The sequence below is a fragment of the Canis lupus genome, chromosome 17, assembly GCF_011100685.1.
Source record: "Canis lupus familiaris isolate Mischka breed German Shepherd chromosome 17, alternate assembly UU_Cfam_GSD_1.0, whole genome shotgun sequence".
Classification (NCBI taxonomy): domain Eukaryota; kingdom Metazoa; phylum Chordata; class Mammalia; order Carnivora; family Canidae; genus Canis; species Canis lupus.
In genome coordinates this window covers 20358171-20384239 of record NC_049238.1, presented here as the reverse complement: position 1 = coordinate 20384239, position 26069 = coordinate 20358171, and the positions used below count along the sequence as shown (strand labels likewise).

The 26069-nt window shown below is 54.7% G+C and overlaps 2 protein-coding genes across 3 annotated transcripts in view; one reads left to right on the top strand and one right to left on the bottom strand.

The window, feature by feature from the left end:
- Positions 1-9932, top strand: part of HADHA (hydroxyacyl-CoA dehydrogenase trifunctional multienzyme complex subunit alpha) — a 48424-nt gene extending 38492 nt beyond the window's left edge. The window contains exons 13-20 of the mRNA XM_038560980.1: positions 328-499; positions 2767-2853; positions 6400-6540; positions 6888-6956; positions 7684-7879; positions 8582-8696; positions 9177-9322; positions 9413-9932. Of these exons, the coding sequence (XP_038416908.1) occupies positions 328-499; positions 2767-2853; positions 6400-6540; positions 6888-6956; positions 7684-7879; positions 8582-8696; positions 9177-9322; positions 9413-9555 (1069 nt within the window). The 3' untranslated portion in view covers positions 9556-9932. The remainder of the gene's footprint in view (positions 1-327; positions 500-2766; positions 2854-6399; positions 6541-6887; positions 6957-7683; positions 7880-8581; positions 8697-9176; positions 9323-9412) is intronic.
- Positions 9933-11131: 1199 nt separating this feature from the next.
- On the bottom strand, positions 11132-25865 carry GAREM2 (GRB2 associated regulator of MAPK1 subtype 2). Of its 2 annotated transcripts, XR_005372232.1 has the most exons (7): positions 25715-25865; positions 22964-23104; positions 16801-16931; positions 14869-15933; positions 13821-13990; positions 12327-13531; positions 11132-11314 (listed from the first exon to the last, which is right to left on the bottom strand). XR_005372232.1 is itself a non-coding variant. In XM_038560979.1 (6 exons), exons 1-6 carry the CDS (start codon positions 25824-25826, stop codon positions 12529-12531), a joined length of 2622 nt encoding a protein of 873 aa, XP_038416907.1. In that variant the 5' UTR covers positions 25827-25865; the 3' UTR covers positions 11132-12528. The 2 variants fall into 2 exon arrangements, 1 of the variants encoding a protein (XP_038416907.1); XM_038560979.1 differs by having other exon boundaries at positions 11132-13531.
- Between the last annotated feature and the right edge of the window lie 204 nt (positions 25866-26069).

The following is a 26069-nucleotide window of genomic DNA, read 5'->3' as shown; positions in this document are numbered from 1 at the left end:
TATAGGTACAGAGTTACCAGAGCTGCATCTTTGTTTTGCCATTCTAGTATTTGTGTCTACTCTTCTTGGCAAATTTAACTATTTTTTGAGTGATAGAGTTTATGTAAGTTTCACTTGTAAAGGCATCTTATAGTTTGGGGGCCAACCTGTCTTTCTCCTAGTACCTAGCCATTTGACCATGAGTCCCTCTGAGCCTGTTTAAGCAACCCTTCTCTCTCAAAATGGGAGTAATAGAATTATCTCATAGAGTTGGTAAAAACATGTAGCACATGTCTGGCCTATGGATGCTCAATAAATGGTAAGTCTCCTTTTCTCTATTTTTTCTAGATTGAATGATAAAGTGAAGAAGAAAGCTCTAACATCATTTGAAAGGGACTCCATTTTTAGCAACTTGACTGGGCAGCTCGATTACCAAGGTTTTGAAAAGGCTGACATGGTGATTGAAGCTGTTTTTGAGGACCTAAGTCTTAAGCACAGAGTGCTAAAAGAAGTGGAAGCGGTAAGTATGAGGCCTGTTGTACATGAATTCTCGTTTAGTGAGTGGAGGACACAGATGCAGGTGTTCTTAAAAGGCAACTTGTGGTTCTTGTTATAGGGCTGTTCATGTCCAAACATCAGTTTTTTGTGAACTCATGCACAGTATATATGTTACAAAGGTCAAATCTGGGTCTCCAGGCAAGAAAATCAAGTAGCACAGGGTTCATTAGCATTCTGTGAGAGTTCGGTCACCCAGACCTACAGGTAGCCTCATGGAGGATAGCCAGCTGTGTTGACATTTTGGGTTAGCTACATGCCATAACTAAACTTCAGATCTAGCCAGCACAGGAAGTAGGGGAGGAATTATTGCTCCAGGCAGGTTTCACATGCTTACTTTGTGGAAATGCTTTGGTCTTGATCCCAAATATTCTACATGCCATGAACAAAACAGGTACCTGTATTGGGTGGTACAAGGAAAGAGCCGAGAGGAACAAATGACAGTAACCTGAGTACAAGGTAGAACCGGGGCCTGGAGCAGCAGCCTACAGTTAAATAAATGTGGGCTAGTAGATTGTGCAAACAAAATGAAACTGGCTTGGTAGTACTCCAAGTTTCTGGAGTAGTGGCCATACTCTTAAAGTGCCCTGTGAGTGAGGGCAATCCCTGCTCTACCACAGACTCAGCCTACGGAGGGTTTAGAAACTAAAGACAAGGTCGGGAGAGAAACAAAAGATAAGCAGCCGGCCTGGGACAGCTTCCACTTTGGAATCCATGCACTGGAAAATCTTTCCTTTTGATAAAGGGTAATGTAGATTCAGCTGAGAGAGAGCTGAGTGGATTTGTATTCCATCTGTGCTAAGTGGCATTTCAGCACAGATACATAAGTGGTATCCCAGGGCTTTGAGGGCACTGCTGAGCCAGTGGCAGGCAGATTCCAAGGAGCAGCAGAAGCTGACACAGGCAGCATGGAGAGAGGAGCTTTACCACTTGACTAGGTGTTGGTATTTGCTTCTGGAAAATTGGGGTTGCAGTTGGGAAACTAGTGATCAAGGGAAAGAGAAAGAGGGATCATCAGATCAAGAGGAGTGCAGACTCTGAGCAAACCTTTACAGCATTGCCTCTGGCTTCCAAGAGGGCAGAAAATGGGGCTTTTTAAGGCCTGGCCCAGAGCTTCAGAGTGTCACTCCTGCTTTCCATTGGTAAAAGCAAGTCACAAGATTCAAGAGGGAGGAAGTAGACAATACCTCTGGAGCGGGGGAGAGCCACGTGTGAACCAGGAAGGGAGGACTGTTGCCTGCTCTCTTTGGAGATATTGGTCCACTCTTCATGGAGACTTTCCCCACCAGAATAAGATGCCATACCTCTCAGACATGCCACTTGAGACTCTTCCTTGCGGTCACGCTCTGCTTTCGACTTCACACTTCTGATTAAAATCATGGGGGCCTGATCACAAGCTGATTGCTGAGCCAGGTTTTGTCCAACAGGTGCCTCTCTAGGTTTTTCCCTTTTTTCTTTATAAAAAAATATTGATATGGTATTTGACCTTTATCTTCCTTATAATTGATGTTATTTTACGCTCAGCTCTTTAGTGTGTTGCATGTATTTTGAACCTTGATTCCTGTCTCTGATGTTAGGATTTTGCCTGTCCCGGTTTGCACAAATTTGACAGGTGTGCCTTCCGTGTGTTTTATGCATGCAGCTGAATAAAAATTTAATAACTTGGGATCATGAACAGAATGCTGAGACAGTCTATGTTAGAGTTTTTCTCCAGGGTGATAAAGCTAACAGTTAATAGTATTCATGTGCCGTAGATTAATTACAGTGGTGTCCAGTTTTCTAACAGTACCCTGTATAAAATGAGCTAGGCATGCATGTTATGACTTGTTCTTAGAAAAGTAAAGGGTGCGGGTATCATGAACTTCTGGATTCAAGGGCAGATCTGAGCAAGAAGAGGGATTGGCACATAGGCTGGATCTTGAAACGAATGAGATTTAACTCAAGGTGATCTCTTCAGTGTTTATCTGAAGTGTCTTATTTACCTAACTGCTGAGATGTAGTCTCTGGGTTAGGAAGGATGCTGAGCCAGAGATGGAAGGAGGCTGAATGGGAAAGAGAACAAGGTCACACACAGAAGCCCTGGGTGGTTATAAATATCAGGTGAATAGTGTCTCCTGTCTGAGTGGCTGTGGGGAGAGCAGGGCCAGGCCCAGGTCTCATACTTTAGCTTTGCTTCAGACTCCAGTCATCTCCCGGGTTTATGTGACATTCTTAAATGCTTTTCCCCTGCAGGTGATTCCAGGTCACTGTGTCTTTGCCAGTAACACATCTGCTCTCCCAATCAATGAAATTGCTGCTGCCAGCAAAAGACCTGAGAAGGTAAATTCTGAACAGAGGAAAGACCCTGAACTGTTTTCCTATTACAGGCTCTCAGAGGAAGGTTTAGAGCATGAGAAGGGCCTGTGTGGATTGTGAAGTGAAGGGAGTGATGAGGTTTTCTCCAAAACTGGGCATAGAGAAACTAATACCATGACCATTCAAGATGCTGGGATAAGTGAAATGAACTATAACCAAAATAAGCTTTTCTAGGTGATCTGCATTCCAAGGTTCGGACTATAAAGCGTACCTTTATTACAATTAGGTATTTAAAGATAGGTCCAAGGAGCACCTGGCTGGCCGAGTTGGTAGCATATGACTCTTGATCTCAGGGTTGTGAATTTGTGTCCCATATTGGGTGAAGAGAGTACTCTAAAAATTTTTTTAAATTAAAAAATAATAAAGATAGACCCTAAAATAAAAAGGGATACTCCAGAATATCACTTCAGCTACAGAGTAGACACTGCTAATGATCTAAGACATGTTTGGTTCCAATCCCACATCCAAGAATAGAAGATCAGGAGGTGGGATGCCTGGGTGACTCAGTGGTTGAGTGTCTGCCTTCAGCTCAGGTTGTGATCCCGGAATTCCGGGATCAAGTACCGCATTGGGTTCCCTGCATGGAGCCTGCTTCTCCCTCTGCCTGTGTCTCTGCCTGTCTCTTTTTGTGTTTCTCATAAATAAATAAAGAAAATCTTAAAAAAAAAAGAAGAAGAAGAAGAAGATCAGGAGGTGTGGTGAGGTGTGTCCACCTATGGGTTCACTTAGAATTTCTACCCAGGACATGCAAAGGTAGAAGCACTTTAAGTATTTGGAATGATGCTTAGACATTTCTCTTTGGGCGTCTGCTGGACTAGAGCAACCTAGGGAAAGTGAAGGCACTCAAGGAGAAATGAAATACCTCACGTCTCTGGAGGATAGCAATTAGCCTTAGGTAACCAGAGCCAGCCAAAAGTAGGCAGGAAATATAAGAGACCTGTAAGCAGCTAAAATTGTTAATACAGAGTCCTTGTACTGAAAACACAAAAGTCTGTTTATTCCTATTCTAATAGTTTGGTAATACAAGGTAATCTTGTTTCCTCACACATAGCAGATTGGAAGTGATGTGGGGCCTGACAGGCAAGTGCAGGGATGGCAGGAAAAGGTCATAAGGAGAAGTGGCAGCTGATAATGTTACACTAAGGGAAGATACAACAACAGTATAAAGGGAGATGACAATCTGGCCATGTCACATCACTCAAAGCACCTCTGCAGCATTTTAAGTCAGTAAAGGAGAACCTTTGATGCTAACTTCTCATTTTCCAGTGGGAAAAGTATCATGCTTTGCAGTCCTGGCCTCCAGGTATCTTGGATAGCTTCCATAAGTCATCTGCTTCCCCTATCTCATATAAAATTAAGGGCAAAGGGTCACAGGTTGGGTGATCAGCCATCTGCTTATCCAGAACAAGTTGGTCACCTCTGGCAGAGCTTTCTTGAGTGATGAAAAATGGATTTTGCTTGAGGCAGTGATTATATGGGTGTATATACAAAACTCATTGAAATGAACACTTATACACTTATTGTGTATAAGTTATATATCATAAAAGCTAATCCCTTTTGCTTAGAAGTACTGAGTCTGAAACAGGTTTGGTTTTTTAAAAAATCATTTAGACATAAATTAAAGAACGTTTAGGATTTAGAAGCAACTTTTGGATTGGTAAGTTTATGAAACATTTAAGTGACCTATGTGTTACATAATGGAGAGTAGGCAGGCTCTGGAGACAGGCTAACTGTGATGGAATCCCATTGCCATCCACTGACTGGCCCTGAGCTACTAGTTTTAACCTCCTGATGTCTTTTTTCCTCATCTAGGTAGGACTGACTAGTTCACAGAGTGATGGATTAAATGTAGGGAATTAATGGCAATTGTATTAAAGAACAGTGGATAGCCAGTAATCAGCAAATGGTAGATATCGTTAATTATATCTCACAGCTAAAATGAGGGTAGACAGAGCAAAACTCTAAGTTTTATGATTAAATTGTTTTCTTCCATGGCAATTCACTTGGGAGGACTGTTAGCCTGAGGAGGAGGTTCTGAACTTCAGCATGTATTAGAATCACCTGGAAGGCTTCTTAAACACAGATCTGGGCCCTGCCCTGTCTCTCATTCAGTAGATCTGGGTCTGGGGTGGGCCTGAGCATCTGTAGTTCTAAATTTCCCAGGCAGTGCTAATGCTGCTGGTCAAGTTACTTCATTAGTGTAATGAATCTTCAGGCACATTTGAATGTTGATAAATCTTAAAAAAACAAACAAACATTTATTAGAAAGAGAGCTATGAGGTGGGACTTGGTGGGGAGAGGCAGAGAGAGAGAGAGAATCCCAAGCAGACTCCCCTTGAGCGTAGAGCTTGACACAGTGCTCAATCTTACAACCCCGAGACTAAAATCAAGAATTGGAAGCTGAGGGCAGCCCCGGTGGCGCAGCGGTTTAGCGCCGCCTGCAGCCCGGGGTCTGATCCTGGAGACCTGGGATCGAGTCCCGCGTCAGGCTCCCTGCATGGAGCCTGCTTCTCCCTCTGCCTGTGTCTCTGCTTCTCTCTATGTGTCTCTATGAATAAATAAATAAAATCTTAAAAAAAAAAAATTGGAAGCTGAACCAGCTGAGCCACCTAGGCATCCCTGCATGTCGATAAATGTTATTTAAACCCAGGATCCTGGGTGCCTGGGTGGCTCAGGAGTTGAGCATCTGCCTTCTGCTCAGGTCGTGGTCCCGGGGTCCCAGGATCGAGTCCCACATCAGACTCCTCGCAGGGAGCCTGCTTCTTCCTCTACCTGTGTCTCTGGCTCTCTGTCTCTCTCTCTCTCTCTCTCTCTCTCTCATGAATAAATAAATAAAATCTTTAAAAAAAAATAAACCCAGTATCCTGCTGGTGAGACCCATCTGTGTAAAATCCAAATACATCTCTGACAGTCTAGCATATTGACAGATTCTTCTGCCTACCTCGGTTTCCCCTGTCCTCAAAAAAAAAATGGCCCTAGGGCAGCCCCGGTGGCGCAGCGGTTTAGCACCGCCTGCAGCCTGGGGTGTGATCCTGGAGACCTGGAATCAAGTCCCACATCGGGCTTCCTGTATGGAGCCTGCTTCTCCCTCTGCCTGTGTCTCTGCCCCTCTCTCTCTGTCTCTATGAATAAATAAAATCTTAAAAAAAAAAAAAAAAAGTGTCCCCTCTAAACCAACAGTATCATTAATATGAGTGGAACTTTCATTCATTCTTCCCTGATAAATCTAATTTGGCCATGAGCTGTGATTTTGGCACTAATTCTTGGTAGAATCTATCACCCTCAGTGAAAAACCTTAGAAGCAGTTGGAAGAGGAAGATTCCAGTGAGCCCTCTGAACATACTGAACTTTTTATCAAAAAACCACAGAGCCAAACCACTCAACTGGATCAAGCAGTATTCCTGTATCACGACCACCTTTCTCTCCCTTGCTTTCCTGGCCAAAAATGAGTGCTATCCAGTTCCCTCCTCAGCGTTGTTACATCTGTTGGCTTTGTACTCCCCTTGCCAGGTGATTGGCATGCACTACTTCTCTCCTGTGGACAAGATGCAGCTACTGGAGATTATTACAACAGATAAAACGTCTAAGGACACCACTGCTTCAGCGGTAGCTGTCGGGCTCAAGCAGGGGAAGGTCATCATTGTGGTGAAAGTAAGGAGCTGTATAACAACAGAGTGACAGATGTGGGGAAAGTTCTGTTAAGATTCCTTGTACCTCCAGGCTTGTTTTGCCTATGTTTGCCTCAGAATCATACCAAACAACCTTTTGGTATGATTTTTCCCTTAGTTGTCTACAGTGTGGACAGTGGTATGGACTGAACTGCTAAGTCAGGGTCTGGGACATCGCAGGTTCTCCCAGCCATGCTGCCCTGGTTGGGGCTTCCCGTGCATTATAGTTGTAACAGTTCTGTTTGGGAAGATACACCACCTTGAATTTTGAAATGACATGTGGGGAAAAGAGCCTGCTTTCAGATTCTTCCACATTATCTCCCTTGGCAGGATGGACCTGGCTTCTACACCACCAGGTGCCTTGCACCCATGATGTCTGAAGTCCTCAGAATCCTCCAGGTTGGTACTGCTTTTGGAACATTGGAGACATCTTCCACTCCTTAAACCAGTCCTCTGACTGGTACTGTCAGGATGAGGAATGGGCTTCCTTCTAATACACTAAGTCCTGGCTCTTCTCTGAGGGAGCCCTTTTGTACCCAATCCTTCCACATAGTGGTAGAAAATCATGAGCTTTGCTGCCCTCCAATGGGCAGAATTTTAGCTCTGCTTCTTTAGCTGCATCCCCTTAGAGGCAGGAGCCATCCAGAACAGATAAGCCCACTTGGTCTGATCGGTGCTGGAGCAGCTTCTGCTGCACACACACCCCACGGGTGGTACCTCCTCGCTGGGCACTTACCAGACACAGGCTCCAGGGGTCTGCAACACTGCTCTGTGGTGCTGTCTCCTCTCTTACTTATGGGAAATTTAGCCTTGTCTGCCATGGAATCTCATTACTACTGAGAGTCAGAATTGCAAACAAGGAAACGAATAAAGTGTTCATTCTAAATGAATTTGTTCATTCCTTTAAGTGCCTTAGGTTAGGGAAGGCTCAGACTTTCCCTCCTTTGCTTTCCCTGAGTGAAACAGCCCCAAGTCTGGGCCTGGCTAGGTGGTACCCAGGAGAAAAGTGAGTGTTGGACTGGTTCTGTTTCTAATCATCAGCATGGGAGCCCTCGTAGGAGGGTCTGGAATGGGTGCCACCCCCCCACCCCCACCCTACTAAGGTCCCTGCTTCCATCCCATTCAGGAAGGAGTTGAGCCTAAGAAGCTGGATTCCCTTACCACAAGCTTTGGCTTTCCTGTGGGTGCTGCCACACTGGTCGATGAAGTTGGTGTGGATGTAGCAAAACATGTATCAGAAGATCTGGGCAAAGCCTTTGGGGAACGGTTTGAAGGTGGAAACATAGAACTGCTGAAGGAGATGGTGTCCAGGGGCTTCCTGGGTGAGTAGCCTCAGAGAAACATAACTAACACCATGAGAACAAAGTTTCCTGAAACACACAGTTACAGAAAGCCCTGGGGGAGTTTTTCCTAAAACCAGAGCCCACTATTATGGGGATTTTTTTAAAAATGGTTTCATGACCACCTCTTAGGCTGGGCCTATAGCTTACAGACCAAAGGCAGAACTCTGGCCTGAGGAATTGACCAAGGTCTGCAAGGCAGGCATTTTCATTTGGCCCCAGTCCTAGAGTACGCCTGTGATCCTGCAGGAGCGAGCTCTGTACCCGGGCTTTACCATGCTGCCTGGCCACCTGTGTGGAAAAAGTAATACCTCTAAACAAAATACGATTGAGGCCCACTAGAGGTGGCTTTCTCTCTTGGCAAAGTAGCAGCAAAATCCACACCAGGACCAGGGCATAGACTAGGTCCTGGTATTGCATATCTGGACATTAAAGCTCACCCACGTGGCCGTTCCCATCCACATACATGGATTCCCAAGCTCCAAGAAACACAAGATCTTTTTTCCTTCTTTGCCAACTCTGCTGACAAAACACTAAGTTTTGACAAATACTAAATGTCTAGGGTTAGCTAGATAGACAAATTCAGAAATATGGTTGAGAGACTAGAGCGTTACAGCAGACTAGCAGAGAAGAAAATTCGCAGGTCTGGGCTCTGAGATTTGGTAATTCTCCCTTTTCTTTTAGGTCGCAAGTCTGGGAAAGGCTTTTACATCTACCAGGAGGGTGTGAAGACTAAGAATGTGAATTCTGACATGGATGGTATTTTGGCAAGTCTGAAGGTGCCCCCTAAGTATGGCGTGTGAGTGAACTTTAGTAGCTAATAGTGTGGGAACAGGTTTCTCTTCAGTCCTCTTCCATCTTCTCTGTGATAATCACCTTACCTGACCAGAATACTTTTGCCCTCTCCCATGCTATCTCGGTTTCTGCCACGCGTCAGGGTAAGGATAGTAGCTGAGCCTTAGAAAGACCCCTGCTCCAGCCTTCCCTCTGAAGGTCTGGAGAGCAACAAAAAGACGATTATCCTAGGTCCCTTGATCCCCCCGCCCCAACCCTTTCGATCATTTGTAATTGACAGTTGATGGTGTCTAGAGAGTCTCTCCATTCTGCCCAACCCTGTTCTAGGTGCCAGTTTCAGGTTAATTAGGGCAAGTGGCTCTCAGCCATCTTTTCCAGGAGTGAGGCTGGCCTCCAGGTGGCTTCTTCTCTACACCACTGGAACTTCTGTACCGGCCGGCCCTTGAGCTCCAGCAGCACCAACCTTCATTTTCTGCACTTACAGCTCCTCGGATGAAGACATCCAGTACCGCCTGGTGACAAGATTTGTGAATGAGGCCGTCCTGTGCCTGCAGGAAGGGATCTTGGCCACACCCACAGAGGGAGACATCGGAGCGGTGTTTGGGCTTGGCTTTCCCCCATGTCTTGGAGGTTGGTCTTACAGGTTGGGAAGGTGTAACTCATTTTATCCTAGAGCTCTTTTTGTTGTCTCCTTCAACAAAGTCCTATTTTTCCATTTAGGGCCCTTCCGCTTTGTGGATCTGTATGGTGCTCAGAAGATAGTGGACCGGCTCAGGAAGTTTGAGGCTGCCTATGGAAAACAGTTCACCCCATGTCAGCTGCTCATTGACCACGCGAACAGTGCTAACAAGTTCTACCAGTGAGCAGGCCCTCACCCTGCTCGCTAGACTAGCACACTAACCCAGCTGCCCGTGGTGCTGGTTCTCCAGCAGAGTGGCATGTGGCGTCTAGATTTATCAGAGTAACCAGGAGGAAACAAACTCTGGCATTGGGTATGCACCCTGATTAAAGTGCCTTCAGCTATGACAGTTGCTCCCTTCTGCTGAAGTCTGGCTGTGAATTAGTTTGCACTTCATTAGAAGGAGGAACCACTGTGCTCATGAACCCATAAGTCCTGACACCCAAATTAGCAGTATCTCCAGAACCATCTTGCTGCCTGCTCCTCTAGGGCCAGTGGTGACAGGGCAGTTCTGCACCCAGCCAAATACATACCAATAAAAACCAAACAATTGTCAGCCTCTCTGCCCGCCTGCTCCTTTTCCTTCGGTCTCTGCCCTTCTGGCTTAACCCCCTCCCCCCTTCAAGGAGCTGGAATAAAGCCCAATGCTTTTGGGGTGTGGGTGTGTTGGGACAGTCCTAGATTTCACCTTGAGAGCATAAAGAGCTAAAGCCTCCGAAACCTGGCCGTATTTACACGCCCTGGCGGGCTTCTGCTTGCCCTTCCAGAGAGGCCTGACTGACCAGAGCAGGTGAGGTCCCACACGCTTGGAGGCCAGGTTACTAAAGCCACCTTTCCCCAAACTAATGCCTCATAGTACAATGGTACCCAGTTCTTTTTGTGGTGGGACTCATGCACATGTTCTCAGGATGTTAACGTTGGAGTGAAGCACAGGAGAGAGTATCTTCCTGGTCATTATATCCTGTGCGTCTTGGCTGCCCCAGAGCATGGAAGGATGGATGGGTCATCAGAAACCACGCAACAAGCAGTTCGAGGGAACAATGAGCCAACTCACCAGTGCCACCAAGCTGCGAGAGCCTCCTCTCTGCCCTCCCAATGCCCTCTGGGCTGGAGAGTCCCTCTCATGTTCTGGTGGAAGCAGTACCCAGTACGTGTAAACAGCCTTTGGGCTCCTGACCAGTCTGGCAGAAGGGACCATGTGTGCAGAATCGGAAGTCTGACTGTGCTGTGCTCTGAACTCAGATGTGACCCATTGCTCCTGCCTCTGCTCCAAGTTGCTAGTACTTCAGATACCCCCTGGTCCCAGGGGGCAGGGAGCTTAGCTCTGGCTCTACTAACTACTCATGGTTGCTGCAAAGCCAGGCTAAAACCAAGTCATCTGTGCATTGGGATTTTCAGATGACCAGTAGAAAGTAGAGAATGGATCCTCTCACCAGAGCCATTAACAGGCTTCTAAATGGGGGGGTGTCTGGGAGAGCCTCAGGCAGGCATTTGGCCAGTGCAAGAATGTAAACTTGGGCCCTGGCTGGTAACACAGAACTTTCCACTCAGCAGCACTAGAAAGTAGGAATTACGTTGAGACACTGGTGGGAGCTGGAAGGTTCTTGTAGGAGAGGGGCTGAGGAGGGGCTTTTGGAAGGGAACCCAGGAGTGGGCCACATGCACACCCCATCCCAAAGTCCTCTTGTACCCAGAGGCCTACACATTGTGCCTGTCAGTTCTCAGGACCCTCCAGAGGAAGAGAGCATTGACACCCAGAATTTCACCCGCACTGCTGTTCAGTGCTCTAGCATTTATTTCACGAGTCCTTGAGGATTCACAGAGTGATCGGCAAGGAAACCCAATGCTTCAGGATCACAGTTTGTGTGCTCTACTTCCTGACTCCCTTCCCCTGGAGCGGAGGCATCTGCTCAGGGCATGAGCACCAGCATGGCTTCACTACTCTTAAGAGAAAAACGGAGGAAATAAATATCTAGGTAGGCTAGATAAGGCAGCAGAGAAGGCTGGTCCGTGTGGGGCCTGACACTAGTGGCATGGGGAGAGTTAGTGTGGTTCTGGGGCAGTGAAACCCGGAGAGCACAGGGGGATGGGTGGTTGTACACAACAGCCAGCCTGCTCCAGGCACAAGCAGATCGCCACGCCCAAGGTCCAGGCCACAGACACCCACTGCGAGGCACAGGAACACGTGTGGGAGGCCTGAGCTCCAGGAGCGGGGAGAAAGCCTGTTTCCCCAAACCACTGTGCTTTCTCTTTCCCACCCGTCCCGTGCCAGCGAACAGAAAACCGGAGAGATACACCCTGTGTTTGCCAGTCAAACGAAGGGGGCAGGAGATGGGCAGAAGGCCACTTGCCTCTAGAACCCAGGAGCAGCTGACCTCAATGTACCTGCTCTTCCACTGAGAAGCTTCTCAGATGGGACCCGACCCGGCAGGACAGAAGGCAGAAGCCTGGGCACTAGAGACATCAGGGGAGCATCTGCCTCCCTTAACTAGATGAGCAGGTCAACAGCAGAGCTGTGCTCTCCCAGAGTCCTCACCCGTGAACCAGCGCACAGAGCTGGAGCCTCAGAGGGGCAATGGCACAGACCTGTACTGGATACACCTGTACTCGGGGCCAGGGCCCTAAGGGGAAGGGAAGGACAAGGGAAGGGCATCCCAGAGATAATGGAAAAGGCACCCAGACTCGGGCGACTTAGGCCAAAGGCCCAAGGAACACAGAGGAGAGAGAGGGCTCTTGGGAGATCTGTGCTTCGATTATGGGACATCTTCTTCTCTTGTCACTAACCTGAACCTACAAGCTCGAGAAGTGCAAGATGTCTGAAGCTCCACATCAAGACATGGGAGGATGTCAGGTCACCATGAAGGCCAGTTTTTGCCCCTCCCTACCATGGGAACCGCAGCAATGTGTCCCCAGGCCCAGGCGTGCACTGCTGCCTCCAACCCCCTCCCCACTTACTCTGCACAAAGGCCAGATGTCCCCATTTCCAAGCGTGTCTCCCCTGGATTCACTTCTGAGGGGCTGCCTAGCTGCCTCAGTCTGGCATAGATTCTCCTCACAGGCAGGACCCGCTCTGGCAGTGCTGTCCCCCCGCAGACCGTGGCTAACCCCCAGGGCCTCCGTGCAAGGATTCCAGTTGTGCAGCTACAAGCTGGGAACGTCAGATCTTGGGCCGCCAGCCTTTGATGAACTGCATGATCTTCTTGACCTGCAGCTTGGTGAGGTGGAAGTCATCCGCCAGGATATCCTCACTGAGCTGCACAAAGATGCTGCCATCAATGCGTTCTCGGGCAAAGAAGCTCACCACATCCTCTGAGAGCCCAATGAAACGGAGACTTCGAGAGACTTCTTCCAGAGAGAGCGCAGACAGGTCAGCAGGGGGCTGCCAGGAGGAGGCATCCCGGCCTCCCCAGCCCGCGGCCCCCTCCCGGGGACTGGCAGGAGGCCCCTCCAGGCGCCCTTGGGCCAGAAGGAGCCGTGCCCCACTGGCCTCGGGCCCCTGCAGGGCCACTGGTGACAGCGGGGTAGGGACCTGCCGCAGCACCAAGCCTTCCGGTTCAAAGGCCTTGGGGGGTCCAAGTGGAGAAAGGCAGGGTGCCCCCCCAGCTCTGGGCTCCTGACAGTGCAGCAGCTCAGGCTCTGGAGAACTGCCCTGGCCCAGCTCAAAGGGGTCAAAGGGCTCCAGGGTGGGCTCCTGCCACTCAGAGGAGGAGGAGGAGGAGGTGGGGGCCACGGAATAGGCCTGGCCTGGTGAGCCTGGGCCTGGAGAGAAAGCTGGGCTGGAGGTAGCCAGGGGCCCCGAGCTGGTTGTGGGCCCAGAAGAGGAGGCCGCAGAAGGGCCTGAGGGGTAGGCAGGCCCCGAAAAGGGGTTGAGGGCCCCAAACGGAGCAAAGCGTTTCTGGGGGTGAGCGGGCTTGAACAGAGGCGGGCAGCTGTGGTACGCCTTCACCGGGGGATCAGCCCCCAGGAGGGAGACCGCTCGACTGCCCAGGGGCTCTGCAAGGGCCCGGGTGGCCTGGCTGGGCTGCGTGGTCGACGGCAGGGGTCCCGGGGGCGGGCGGCTGGAGGCCTCGCCCGCCTTGCAGTCTCCCCATGTGCATGGGTAGCAATAGAGGGAGTAGGCGTCCGGCGACGGGGAGCCACTGGCACTGCGAGAACCTGCCCTGTGGGCGGAGAGACACACACAGGGAAGGTGAGGCAGCGCAGAGGGAGGCGCCCCGGGCTCACACACAGGACGCAGCGCACAGCTCTGCGGGGCCAGAGAGCGCCGCTGTGATCTCGGCACACGGGCGCCCGCCCGCTCGGGGACTGCTCGGAACCGCTCAGGGACCCACAGGCTCTGGCCGGCAGGCCTGGACTCTTCCTCTCCCTCGGTGCGGGCCCCCCTCCCCTCCTCCTTGCAACCGCCCCCCACCTAGGAAGGCCCAGCACCAAGAGAAGGAAGGGGCTCACCCATCCTGGAGGCCAGAGGAGTAGTAGGAGAGGCTGGAGCTAGGTGAGTGGACGGGCTGCAGCTTGGGGAAGCGTGGGGGCACCGGGGGGCTGCCCGAGAGCCGGCCGCCGCCACTGCCACCCCGGGGAGGCACGGGGGGTGCATTGAGCAGGCGACACTCCTCCTTCACCTGCAAGCAGAGGGCCACAGCTCCACACCCTGCCCTGAGCAGTGGACGCTCCTTATCTTCCCTGTCCCAAGCAGCCGGGCCAGGAGGGACTGACACTGACACGAGGCTGCCTCTGCCTTACCTGCAACTACTCACTGCCCACCCCACCCCCCAGCCTCTGCAGCCTGTTTCCCTCCAAGAGGGCCCATGACACGCACACCACCTCCTAGGGCCTTGGAAATCCACCATGACTGTAAGAACAAGAATACAAAAGTAGATGGAAACAGATAAGTCGACCTAGTAGTCCCTCCTTGAGGAAAAGGACAGTGGTGTGACAGGGAGAAGAAAGGGAAGGACAAGTCTCTACCATCTGGGTTCCTTCTTTATAAACCAAATACTCCTAGTGGACTCCCTGGGATGTTAATAGCTATTTTCCGGGACGAGTATGGTTGGAAAATTCTGCGTTAGGCACGACTAGGGTTCCTTGGCGCAGGACTTCTCAGAGCCTTTAATAAACCAAAGTTGTATGGCTCCAAAGTGAGGAGGGGGTGGGCTAGGAATCGCCTGCTGCGTCTTTCTAAACTTAATCCACCATGGGATCTTCTTTCCACCGGACAACTGGCAGGACCCCCGTTCCGTGGAACCTTAGGGCTCATCCCAAATCCTCTCAAGCTAGGGACCTACGAGCGCCGCTGTCTCCAGTATTCCTTAGGACAATACGGCCCTGAGTCCTTCCCCTCCACTTCCCTCCCCTCCCGGCCCCGGTCCCCGTCCCGGTCCGGGGCTGGAGGCTGGGCCCGGCAGAACCTGCGTCTGGCTGACCGCCCGGCGCCCTCCCTGGGGGGCGTCCCCAGCTCGCTCCCGCCGGTCACCCTCGCGCCGACGCCGCGGCCACTCACCGCCTCGGACTTGGGAGGCACCGGAGGCGGCGGCGCCTCGGGCTCCAGGCGGGGCGGCCCGGCGGCCCCGAAGGAGATGAGATCGGGCCCGGGAGGCGGCCGGGCCCGGCCCTCGGCGAGGCCCTCGGCCGCCTGGTGCGTCCACAGCTCCTCGTAGGGGATCTCGGCGGGCGGCGCGGCGGCCTCGGCGGCGCTGGCCCAGTCGGGGCTCACGTACTCCTGGTCGCCGTCGCCGGGCGGGCCGGGGGCGCGCGGGGGCGCGGGGGCGCGCGGGGGCGCGGGCAGGCAGAGGCGCGCGCGGCGCGGGCTGGCGCAGTCGTCGGCCAGCTCCGCGGGCGCCTCGCGCACGGCCGTGGAGTACTCGTCGGGGTCGAAGCGCTCGCGGCAGTAGGAGGCGCTGTCGCGCACCAGGCGCTCCACGCGCGGGTCCCCGGCCAGCAGGCCCTGCGGCAGCGCGAAGCGCGGCGTGTCGGTGAGCAGCAGGAAGTGCAGCGGCGCCGGGCCCTCGCGGCGCAGCGCCAGCCCCAGCACCACGGTCTTGGAGATGATGCTGACCAGCTTGTAGCAGTGGCCCTCCCGCACCGGGTGCAGGTCGTAGGGGTTGCGCGGCGGCCGGCTGGGCACCAGCACGTTCACCGGGAGCCGCACGCGCTCGATGATGGCGCGCACCGTGTGCTCGCCCTCCTGCATCTGCAGCTCGAGCGGGCTGCGCGTGCTGAAGCGGCCCTGGCACTGGAAGGGCAGGCTCAGGCTCTCGTTGGTGCGGTGGTTCATGCAGATGAGACAGGGCATCTTGCCTTTGATGGGCCTGGCGCCGCCGCCGCCGCCGCCGCCGCCGCCCGCGGCCCCCGCGCCCCCGGGGCCCCCGCCGCCGCCGCCGCCGCCGCCCACCCCGGCCAGCGCCCCCGCCCGGCCCAGCTTGCGCAGCAGCGTGGTGAAGCGCGAGCGCTCCTTGGTGGTCTTGGCGCACAGGATCTCCGCCTGGCCCATGAGTGTGAGCTCGTCGCCCGCGTGCAGCGTGAAGTTGTACACCTCGCTGTCCTCGCTGAACTCGCCCGACACCACCTGCGCAGCCCAGAAGCCAGGCGAGGCCTGAGCCGGAGCCCCGGGGAAAGACGCCCTTCCTCGGGCTCACATCCCATCAGGAGGCCCACCTTCCCCGCCTGCAGAGGCCACAGGGCAGCTGTGCAACCTTGCATGAGCTACCTCGGGGTCCTACTCGCCTCACGTGATAACTCCTACTGGAAGACTTGTTCTATGTACAGCGATCGACTTGGAAAACATCCAGTAAATGACAACTTATATTATCGTTGTCTTTACAATTCCGGCACAATAATGCTCCATCCAGGGCAGCCCGGGGGGCTCAGCGGTTTAGCGCCACCTTCAGCCCAGGGCGTGATCCTGGAGACCGGGGATCGAGTCCCACATCGGGCTCCCTGCATGGAGCCTGCTTCTCCCTCTGCCTATGTCTCTGCCTCTCTCTCTCTCTCTCTGTGTGTGTCTCTCATGAATAAATAAAATCTTTTTTTAAAAAAATGCTCCATCCATTCAACAAGGCTTCTGTGAAGAGTAATGAATTGATGGATAAGGTCTGTAAACAGTAAAGAGCTATCTGTACACAAGTGGGGGACTGCTGGTACTGTGTCCCCAACCCCCACCACCAAAGCCACTACCCTTACACCAGTGGACACTAGGACAGGCTGCCCTGAAGGTCTCCAAATCAAGCATGATGCTCCACACACACTTAACTCCTGTTTCACCACCTTTCCAGAAAGTTCTGCAGACCAGAGGGTCCTACAACTAACCCTTCCATATGGCCCAATCATGCCAAATGCCATCCAGGAACTGCCAGAAGCCACACGGACACCTTCTGCCTAAGGGCAACCTTCTAACTAGTGTGGGGGCATCGTGCCTGGTGTGGCAAGGACTGACCTTGACACTGAAGGTGATGGCTTCCATCACAAAGATGCGGTCAGGGAAGACGCTGGCCACCTCCTCCACGCTGCTGAAGTACCTCACTGGCTCCCGCACATCCCGGGCCTGCTCCAGGAGCTTGAACTTCCCTACACAGGAGGAACATAGGCTGCTAGGGCAGGCCTGCCTGCCACTCCCTACTTCTGCTATCCTCAGCTCAGCCAGCCCCTCCAGAACGCAGGCAGGCAGAAAGGCACTAGTGGGAGGTGGCTCAAGGGTGAAGGTGAGCACAGACCCAGTATCTAGAACCCCATGGAGAGCGTGTGGGTAGCTGAGGAAGTTAGCAGCTGCCTGCCCAGAGAAATCCAGATGCAAACTGGCAGCCAAACACTTGCACACACCACTGGCCTCTAACCAAGCATCAGTGTGGTACTGGAGATGCTGCCTCCTATTTTTGTCCTAGTCCTTCTCTGACCTTCTGTGACCCTCAATGAGTCCCTTCCCCGCTCTGGGTCCTCACCTAGGAGGAGGGTGCAGGAGCAGCTGATTTGGGGCCCTGTCTGGATCTAGCATCCAGTGTATCAAGTGTGGGTTGCTGAGCATTGGGCAGACAGGGGCTTGGCCCCAGGCCTGGGAGGCCCCAGGAGAGCTGCTCAGACTCCACTCTGTTCCCAGACCCTGCCCTGTTCCAACATCTAGCCCCACCATCTCAGAGGCCTCTGACCTGAGCCCAGCAAAATCCCCTCCTTCGGAGCCTACACTCTAGGACTATTTGGGCTGGCTTGGCGGATGCCCTCAAAGGATATGGACTTTCCAAGAAGGAGGATAATCCATGAAGCTGACACCCTTGTGTAAACTGTCTCACCTCACTGGCTACCCATGTTTTATGTGTCCACCTACATGAGAGCAAGGACAGCTGTGAAACTCCCACACATCTGGATGGATGGCCTCTTCTCAGGCCTTCCACAGACAGAGGAGACTCTTAGGTGAGTGGCCAACAGGCCAAGGGAAGACAAGGTGGCTTTTTAGCTTCCATAGTCTTCCAGGTGGTTGCTACAGTCATGGTCCAGCATTTATTCATCCCACAAACATTTATGGGGGACCCTGTGGGTGCCAGATGCTGGACTAGACCCAACAGAGGGTGCAAATCTAGGTAATCCTGGAGGAATGGGTGTAACAGGGAGCCCCCAGTGATGGTGGGCTGGGGCCGGCGCTACGACGGACCCGGGGCTACAAAGCCAGACGACCACGGAGTTACAGGAAACCTTCCTGAGGGGATCTTTAGAATTATAAGAGTTTCACAGAACGGTCTACATGGAAGAATTGGTGCGGACTGCCAGCCCAAAAGGGGGAGTGCCCGTGCCCTGGACTTGAGGCAGGGGAAGCAGCATCCAGGGGATGAAAGGCTCTGAATGCCAGGCCAAGGCGGAGGAAGGGCTCTACTCAGTAAAAATGAGCCTTTGGCTTTCAGCTCAGAGGAAGCCAATGTGGCCGCTTCCTTCTGTTGTCCCTGCCACCAGCTGCCTCCACCATGCTGCCTAAATTCAACCCCAACAAGATCAAAGTCTTATACCTGGGGAAGTTGGTGCCACATCTGCTGGGTCCCCAAGATTGACCCTCAAATAAGCTGAGGGAGGACACTGCCCAGGCCAGCAGTGACTGCAAGGGTCTGGGGAGAAGAGGGACACTGACCCTTCGGAACTAACAGGCCCAGACTGAAATGGTACCTTCCGCCTCTGCTCTGATCATCAAGCCCTCACGGAACCGCCAAGAGACAGAAGCAGAAAAACCCGAGTCACAGTGGAAATGTCACTTTTGAGGAGATTGTCAACACTGCCCCATAAAAGCAGCACGGATCTTTAGCTAGAGAACTCTCTGGAACCATTAAAGAGATCTTGGACTGCCCAGTCTGTGGACTGCAGTGTTGATGGCTGCCACTTTCATGACACCAGGCATCAGCAATGATGCAGGGGGGATTGCCTGGCTAGCTAAGAACCAAAAAGGAAAGTATTTCAATAAAGGGTCACCTGACAGCCTCCTTCCATCCCCCAAAATAAAGGAAGAGAAAAAAAGAAAAAGAAATTAAAGCAATGACAGTGTTTTGGGCAAGGAAATGCCAAGATCCATGTTGAACTCTCTAAAGAAAGTGGAGCGGCCAGTCAGCCAGTGACAGTTCTGCTGCAGGGCTGGGACAGCGACTGAGGGAACAATGAAATGCAGCAGAGTGAGAGGTGCATGGAAGGAAGGCCCGGGTGGCAGATTAGGGGCAGGCAGGGGGAGGACAGGGGGCGGGTCACCAGCGTGGTCAGAAACGGAGCTGGGAACACAGACTCTTAACAAAAGACAACACACTGAGGTTTCCCAGGGGAAGGGGGGCAGGGGCCGGGGGAGATGAGGCCTGGGGATCCAGGCTCTTGGCCTGATGAACACCAGGGATGTAAGCGATGAATCACTGCATTCTACACCTGAAACTAATAGCACACTATGTTAACTGGAGTTGAAATAAAAATTTGAAACTACAAGGAAGAAAAAGGAAGGAAAAAAAAATGGACCTTGGCAGAACTGCTAACTGGGAACCTGGAAGTAACACGGGGGCAGGAGCCAGTCCTGAGGAGGCCAAGTGAGGCCCTCCAGGGGGTGAGCATGTGGGTGCAGGGCCTCAGGACTCCTGGTCAGTGGTACAGACTGGGGGCATCTGTGTGGCTCAGTCGGCTAAGTGTCTGCCTTCGGCTCAGGTCATGATCCTGGGGTCCTGGGGTCCAGCCCTGCATTGGGCTCCCTGCTTGTGCTCTCTTGCACCCTCTCTCAAATAAATAAAATCTCAAAAGAAGAAGAACAACAACAACAAACTGAAGGTCAGCAGCCCACAGGAGGGGTCTTCAGGTAGGCCAGGGAAGATGGCTCAAGGAAAGAGGAAGAGCAGAGGATCTCAATCCTACAAGTTCATTAGCAACCCTCTTCTGGGAACCCCCTTCCCAGAAAAATGCCCACAGTGTACTCCTGGCATGGACACCAACACCATTTTGTATACAGTGTGTGTGTTGGGGGTGGGGCGGTCCTGGATTCCCCAAAACCCAGCCAGCATCCCAAATGCAGGACCCCTCACCACCCCTCCCCAGTGCTGGGCATGAAGAAAGGAGGACCGAGGACAGAGCCCATCAGCAGAAGCAGGAAAGCAGGGAGACTGCAGAGACCGAAGGGCCAGTGGCGGGGAGAAAGGTGGAAGGCAAGTCCTGCCCTAACCACTGGGGGGAGCCCCTTGTAGGAAGATGTGCCCCGGCCCCACGGCTGCCGGGATGCAGGTGGGGATACAGGGGGAGGGCCCGGCAGGGAGCAGGGCTCCGGGGGTCCTGCAGGAGGACTTGCAGAGCTGCCACCTTCCGACCCGGGTGGCGCCCCCCCCCCCACCTGGGCTCGTCCCCCCAGCCACACAAGCCCCGACCCCCAGCAGCCTCGTGGGGAGAGCGGGAGCGAGTCGGGGCTGCAGCCGGGGAGGATGTGGCCGGCAGATCGATGTAACCATGGCAGCGGCACCAGCCTCGGCCGCAGCCCCCGCCCAGCACCGGTCATTACGGCGGGAGGAAGGAAGGAAGGGAGCCCTCCCGGGAGTAGGCGCTAGCCCCGGGAAGCCTTCACTCCCCCTGCAGCTTCCTCTCCTGCCTCCCCCGTCCTGAGACATCCAGGGCCCGCGGGCCTAGGGGCCTGCCCCTGCCCCTGCCCTCCCTGGCCCCGCGGCCCTGCTTCTCCCCCTCCTCCCAGCACCCGCGCCGGCCTCCGTTCCCTCAAGAATGGTGGATAAGGGACGCCTGGGTGGCTCAGCGCTTGAGCGTCTGACTTGGGCTCAGGGCGTGATCCCAGGGTCCGGGATGGAGTCCCACATCGAGCTCCTTGCAGGGAGCCTGCTTCTCCCTCTGCCTGTGTCCTGCCCCTCTCTCTCTCTCTCTCTCTCTCTCTCTCTCTTCTCTCTCTGTGTCTCTCATGAATAAATAAAATCTTAAAAAAAAAAAAAAAAGAATGGTGGATAAATGTACAGACTTGGGGGCCAACAGACCTAGTCGGGTCCCGACCAGCTGTGGGACCTTAGGCACACTAACGTCTGGAGGCTTCAGTGTTCGCATCTGTGAAATGGGAGCATACAGCTTAGCTCCCAGAGTGCAGGCCAACACTGACCAGACCACCTGGCCCCGCACCCAGGGCGGCGGGGGCTGCCTCGGGGCAACCAAGTTTTGCCGACTCTCCTCTCCCTCCTCTCGGGGTGCTGGGCTGCACACTCCCCTCCCCCGCCTTCCCTGAGAGGCTCTCGGTCCGCAGCCGCTGCCCCTGCCCACCCCATTATTAATTCATTAGGAGGAACTGGCGTGGGGTTGGAGCTGTGCTCTCAGCTTCCTCATCACCCCGCCCCTCCCGCTAAGGGGCCTGGCGTCCCCTCCCCCACAGAACCACCCACCGGAAAGATGCGATGGGGATGTGCCTCTCCTACAGGCCAGCTGTCACCCCATGACCCCATGGTCTGCATGCACTCAGGGGCACCAAAAGACATAGGGGAAGGGCTAGAAGCCTCCTGCACTTACTCTTCCCTAGGAGACTCTGTGCCTTGGTTTCCCAGATTCTCAATAACACAACTAACGAAGGACAGTAAAGTCACACTCTGTCACTGAGGACTTTCCCCAATTTTTGCTTTATCTCAAGACGAGGACCTGGGACCTCTTCCTGGACCAACACCAGATACCCAGCCTGGGAAATTTCTAGCAAACCTTCTCAAGGGCTCCCGGCGGAACCCCAGGTCAGAAAGACACTTGGGTTTTCTGTTTTTAAATGGGGTGTGAGGGTTACGGGGGTACCAACTTCGCAGGGTTGTTGTAGAGAGCACAAGCCTTTGTCTTAGTTCTGTCCTCCTTCTTCAGAAGAGACCCAGGAAGGGCTGGGGGTGGGAGGCAAGCTACTGAAGCTCCCGGAGCCTCAGTTTGTGAGCTAGATGGAGTTAATAAGTGGCTGTGAGGACAAAATGATGAAATGCTCAGCTCAGTGTCTGGAAGACAGCCATGTGTTTAACACACAGGAACTGTGCAATCCTGGGCTCACATGGGGGCATTGCTGGGATGGGGCCACGAGATTCCTACCCTGCCCACCCACGTGATGACACACTTGCACTGCTGGTGTGGTGCCAGCAAGCACCGGCCCAGGAGTCAGGTGACCTGGGTTCTAGCCCGAGCTCCGCTGCTTACTAGCCGTATGACCCTGGGCAAGTCACTTCCCTCTTAAACCATCTGTTTTACGATGTGTGAAATATAAGGGCTGGACTTTCCCTTTCCAGCAGAATCTTTTCTGCAGACAAAATCTGATATAGGATGTCAACATCATATATATAAAAGATAAAAGTAGAAATTCATTAGCATCATCTTATTTAAAAGTCTAAATTTTAGCATTCCCTTATAAGGTTAATCAATGAAAACAATGAGTTTAACATAAAAATTGGGAAGAATAGGATTAGAGCCGACCCATGCAGCTATAAATCAGCCTGAGCATCCCTGTGTTTCTGAGGAGTCTGGGTTGCACACTACTGAAAAGATTCTGGCCATATTTTCGTTGAGGGTCTGTACAAAAAAGGCTTAATGAGGCAGCTCATGGTACACACTCAAGGTCTCTAACGGGGAGTTAAGGTTTGATTCGTATCAATTTGAGAGTGTTGGTATTTTTTTAATCATTAGTTTAAGATCTATTTTAAAATAAAATGTGAACCAAAAGGTTTGCAACAAGAAACCCAGAACTCCCCAGAACAATATGAAAACCACTGGGCCCTTAGGCAGCCCCAGTGGCTCAGCAGTTTGGCACAGCCTTCAGCCCAGGGCGTGATTCTAGAGACCCGGGATCGAGTCCCATGTCGGGCTCCCTGCATGGAGCCTGCTTCTCCCTCTGCCTGTGTCTCTGCCTCTCCTCTCTCTCTCTCTCTCTCTCTCTCTCTGTGTCTCTCATAAATAAATAAATAAAAATCTTAAAAAAAAAAAAAAAAAACACTGGGCCCTAACCCTAACCACCCACTGCCAGCCAGTGGGCCCTCGCTCATCCCTGCTCATCCCTGGCTCCAAGGGCAGTCACCAACAGCTGCTCCCAAGCCCCACCTCCTACCGTCCTGCCTACACTCCCCAGGAGCTCTGTGTCATCTGTCCCTGGCTGGGCACACCTGGGTACTGCAGGGGGATGTCAATCTTGGGTCCGATGACATAGTGGCCCTCCTCCAGGGTATGGGCTGTCACCGTTGTCCACTGACGGCAGGAGTGAATGAGCAGGATGTCTCTCTCACTGACACCCTCGGCATACTCCCCTGGGAGGCGAAGGAAGAGGAAGGAAAGGTAAAGTGAACATTAGGAGGGGCAGAGAGAGTAGGGAGGCTGACTTCTTCACCAAGCCCCGGACTGGGACAGCTCCCCACAATCCCTGTCCAGGTCAACAATGCTCAAGGGACAGGCGGTCTGCCACTGTGGCTGCAGCGCTGTGAGTCATGCCCCATCTCCCAGGGTCCCAGCAAACAGCCCAGTCAGAGTCCTTCATTCACCACTGGCCTGGGCCACCTGCTGTCCCAGGCCCAGGGCTGCGTGGGGGCCAGAGAAAGGGGGGGCGCACCTCCCAGCAGATGAACAGCCCTGTCCTCCAGCCCCCAGGAGCGCTCGGATCCAAGCGGAAGTGGAAAGAGAGGTGAACCGAGAAAACAGGCCGCCTTTGCCATTGAGTGGAGGATGTCCAGGCACTCCCAGAGGGGAGCAGCAAACATGCTGGGGGCGGGCGAGGGCTTACTGGGCAGCAGACACTAGAGCTGGCCCCTAAGTCAGTGCCTAAGCCAGGCAAGGAGGGCCTTGGTTGGGGCCCACACAGGGCTGAGACAGGGCTATCCGCTGTGGGCCTCAGCTGAGGGCTCCCCTAGAGCCATACATCACTCAGGGCAGAAGAACAGCCTGGAGGAGCAGATTCCTGCCTCTCTCCCCAGCAGCCCCTTTGCACCCACTGCCACAGGGGGCTCCTACATTCAGGGGACCTCAAGAGAGAGGGAAGAAGGTCTCAGATACCCCCTAGCCCCTCTCAGAGAAGCTGTTTCTTGGCTCTCCCCTTTGTCAGCTCTTCACCCTCCCAGTCTCCGGAGCACAGTGATGAGGTTGGGGGCTGGGGAGGACTTGGATGGGGGGAGGGCCTAGTTCTGGGGGAAGCTGCATTGGGGCAGAGGTGTCGGGAGGGGCCTGGGCCCAGGAGGCTCCAATCCCAGCAACGGTTTCCAGGGGAGCAGGAGGGGCTGGCCCAGCTTCCAGGAGGCCGGTGGAACGGTCTCCTGGCTGCAGCTGGTGGGCAGGGAGGGGGTGGGGGACGCCTCCTTCCCAGCCCTCAGACACAACTTTAAATTGTTGCCACCCAACCCCATGGGAAGTGGTTTATCCTGATGACAGAGGGCTCCATGAAATACATGGGGAGGATGTGTCCATGGTTTGGGGGGGGCTGGCTCCTACTGTGTTGGAGGGTGCCCCAGCCTTCCTCCTCAGCCTCTAGCCCCTCCCCTCCCCTCCGGGAGCCCAAGCAGCTCTCCTACTCTGCAGCTCTTTCTAGAGCTCTCCAAAGCCCAGCCTGCCTTTCCACAGGGACACAGGCCACAGCCACACAGGGCACACATCAACAGCCATGGGTCACGGTCCCCAACAGTTGAGCCAGCACAGCCACCTAGCCCAGAGACAAGAGCCTGTCGCCCCACTGACACGGCTCAGTCTCCTCCCGCCGAGGGGCCTCTCCCAAATGGACAGGCGTAGGGGGGCTTTTAAGACTTCAAGACATACTTTTGTTCACCCATTCACACTCATGGTGACCCCAGCCATAGCCACCACTGTCACAGCTAGGCCCCCACACCAGCTGTCTATTTGCTCATCCAGTGGTTTGGTGGGCCCATTATGTTTGTTAAGCAGGAGATCTTCTTCCAAGGAGCTTGCATCCCAGCGTTAAGACAATAAACTACTCCAAGGGGTGTGGGGGGGGGCCTCAGGTCAGGAGTGCCAGAGGAGTCAAGGGACTCTAAAAAGCGGCCTGCCCAGACCGGAGAGCTCAGAAAGGCCCCCCAGGACGGGGTGCAAAGGGGGATGTGTGGGGAGTGGCCAGGGAGGACCCAGGGCCAGCCTAGCCACAGCAGCCTTGATGCTGACACTGACCTCGGGATCCCAGGCCGACGGCCCAGAGAGCACCACCACGACGCTGGGCTGCCGAGCACCTCTGTGGACGGCCCGGCCCGGAGGCCGCCTCGGGGGGCGACCCCGGGACAGCCTGACGCTGCCGGTGCCCGCTTTGGTGGCAGGAGGGCTGCGGCCCCACGGGGAGGAGCGGGCCGCGGCCGCGGGCCCCATTAGCATTCAGGGAAGCGAGTGTGCCAACGCGGGCCAAACCCCTATTCTTCTCACACACAAAACCCCCGGCCTGGCTGCCAGCCCCGGATCCCGCCCCTCCTCCAGCCGAGCGGCCCCCTGCCTCCAAACGGCCCCTCGCGGGCCCCCACGCGCAGCCCCGTCGGCTGAGCGCCCCGGGCCCCGGCAAGTGGGGCGCGACGTGGGGGCGGCCGGGGCCGGGCGGGGGGCGGCCGTGGGGACACCGAGTCCGAGGCCCGAGGGACGCGGGAGGGTCGAGGTGAGGGGCGGGAGACAAAGGACGGAGGGGGCGCGGCCGCGCGGGGGTCCGAGCCCGAGCCCGAGCCCGAGGCAGGGCTGCGCCGACGGGGCGGACCCCCGCCCCCGCCCCCGCCCCCGCCCCCGCCCCGCTCCCGGTCCCGGTCCCGGTCCCGGTCCGGGTCTCCAGGGAAGGCGCCGCCGGGGGCCGCGCGGGCCGGTGCCGGGGGCGGGGCGGGGGCCGCGTCCTCACGGCCCCCGACCTGCCCGGGAGCCCCCGCCCCCGACCTCCCCGCACCCCGTACCTGGCCCGAGGCAGGCGAGCGTGGGCAGGCGGCAGCGGCTGACGATGAGGTCGAGCGGGAAGGCGCCCATGCTCCAGCGCAGGCCCGCCAGCCCGGCCGCCAGCTTCTCCATCGCATGGGCGCCCCCGGGGGCCGCCGTCCCGGGGCCCCGACGGCCAGTCCCGCGCGGCCCGGGCTCCCGCGCCCGCCGCCGCCTCCTGGGGCCGCCGCGGCGCTCCCCGCCTGGCCGCCCGGCCCCGGCTGCGGCGTCACGTGGCCGGCCTCCCCGCGGGGCGCCCGCCCCCGCCCCCGCCCCCGCCCCCGCCCCCGCCCCCGCCCGCGCCCCCGCCGCCCCCGCCGCCCCCGCCAAGTCCCG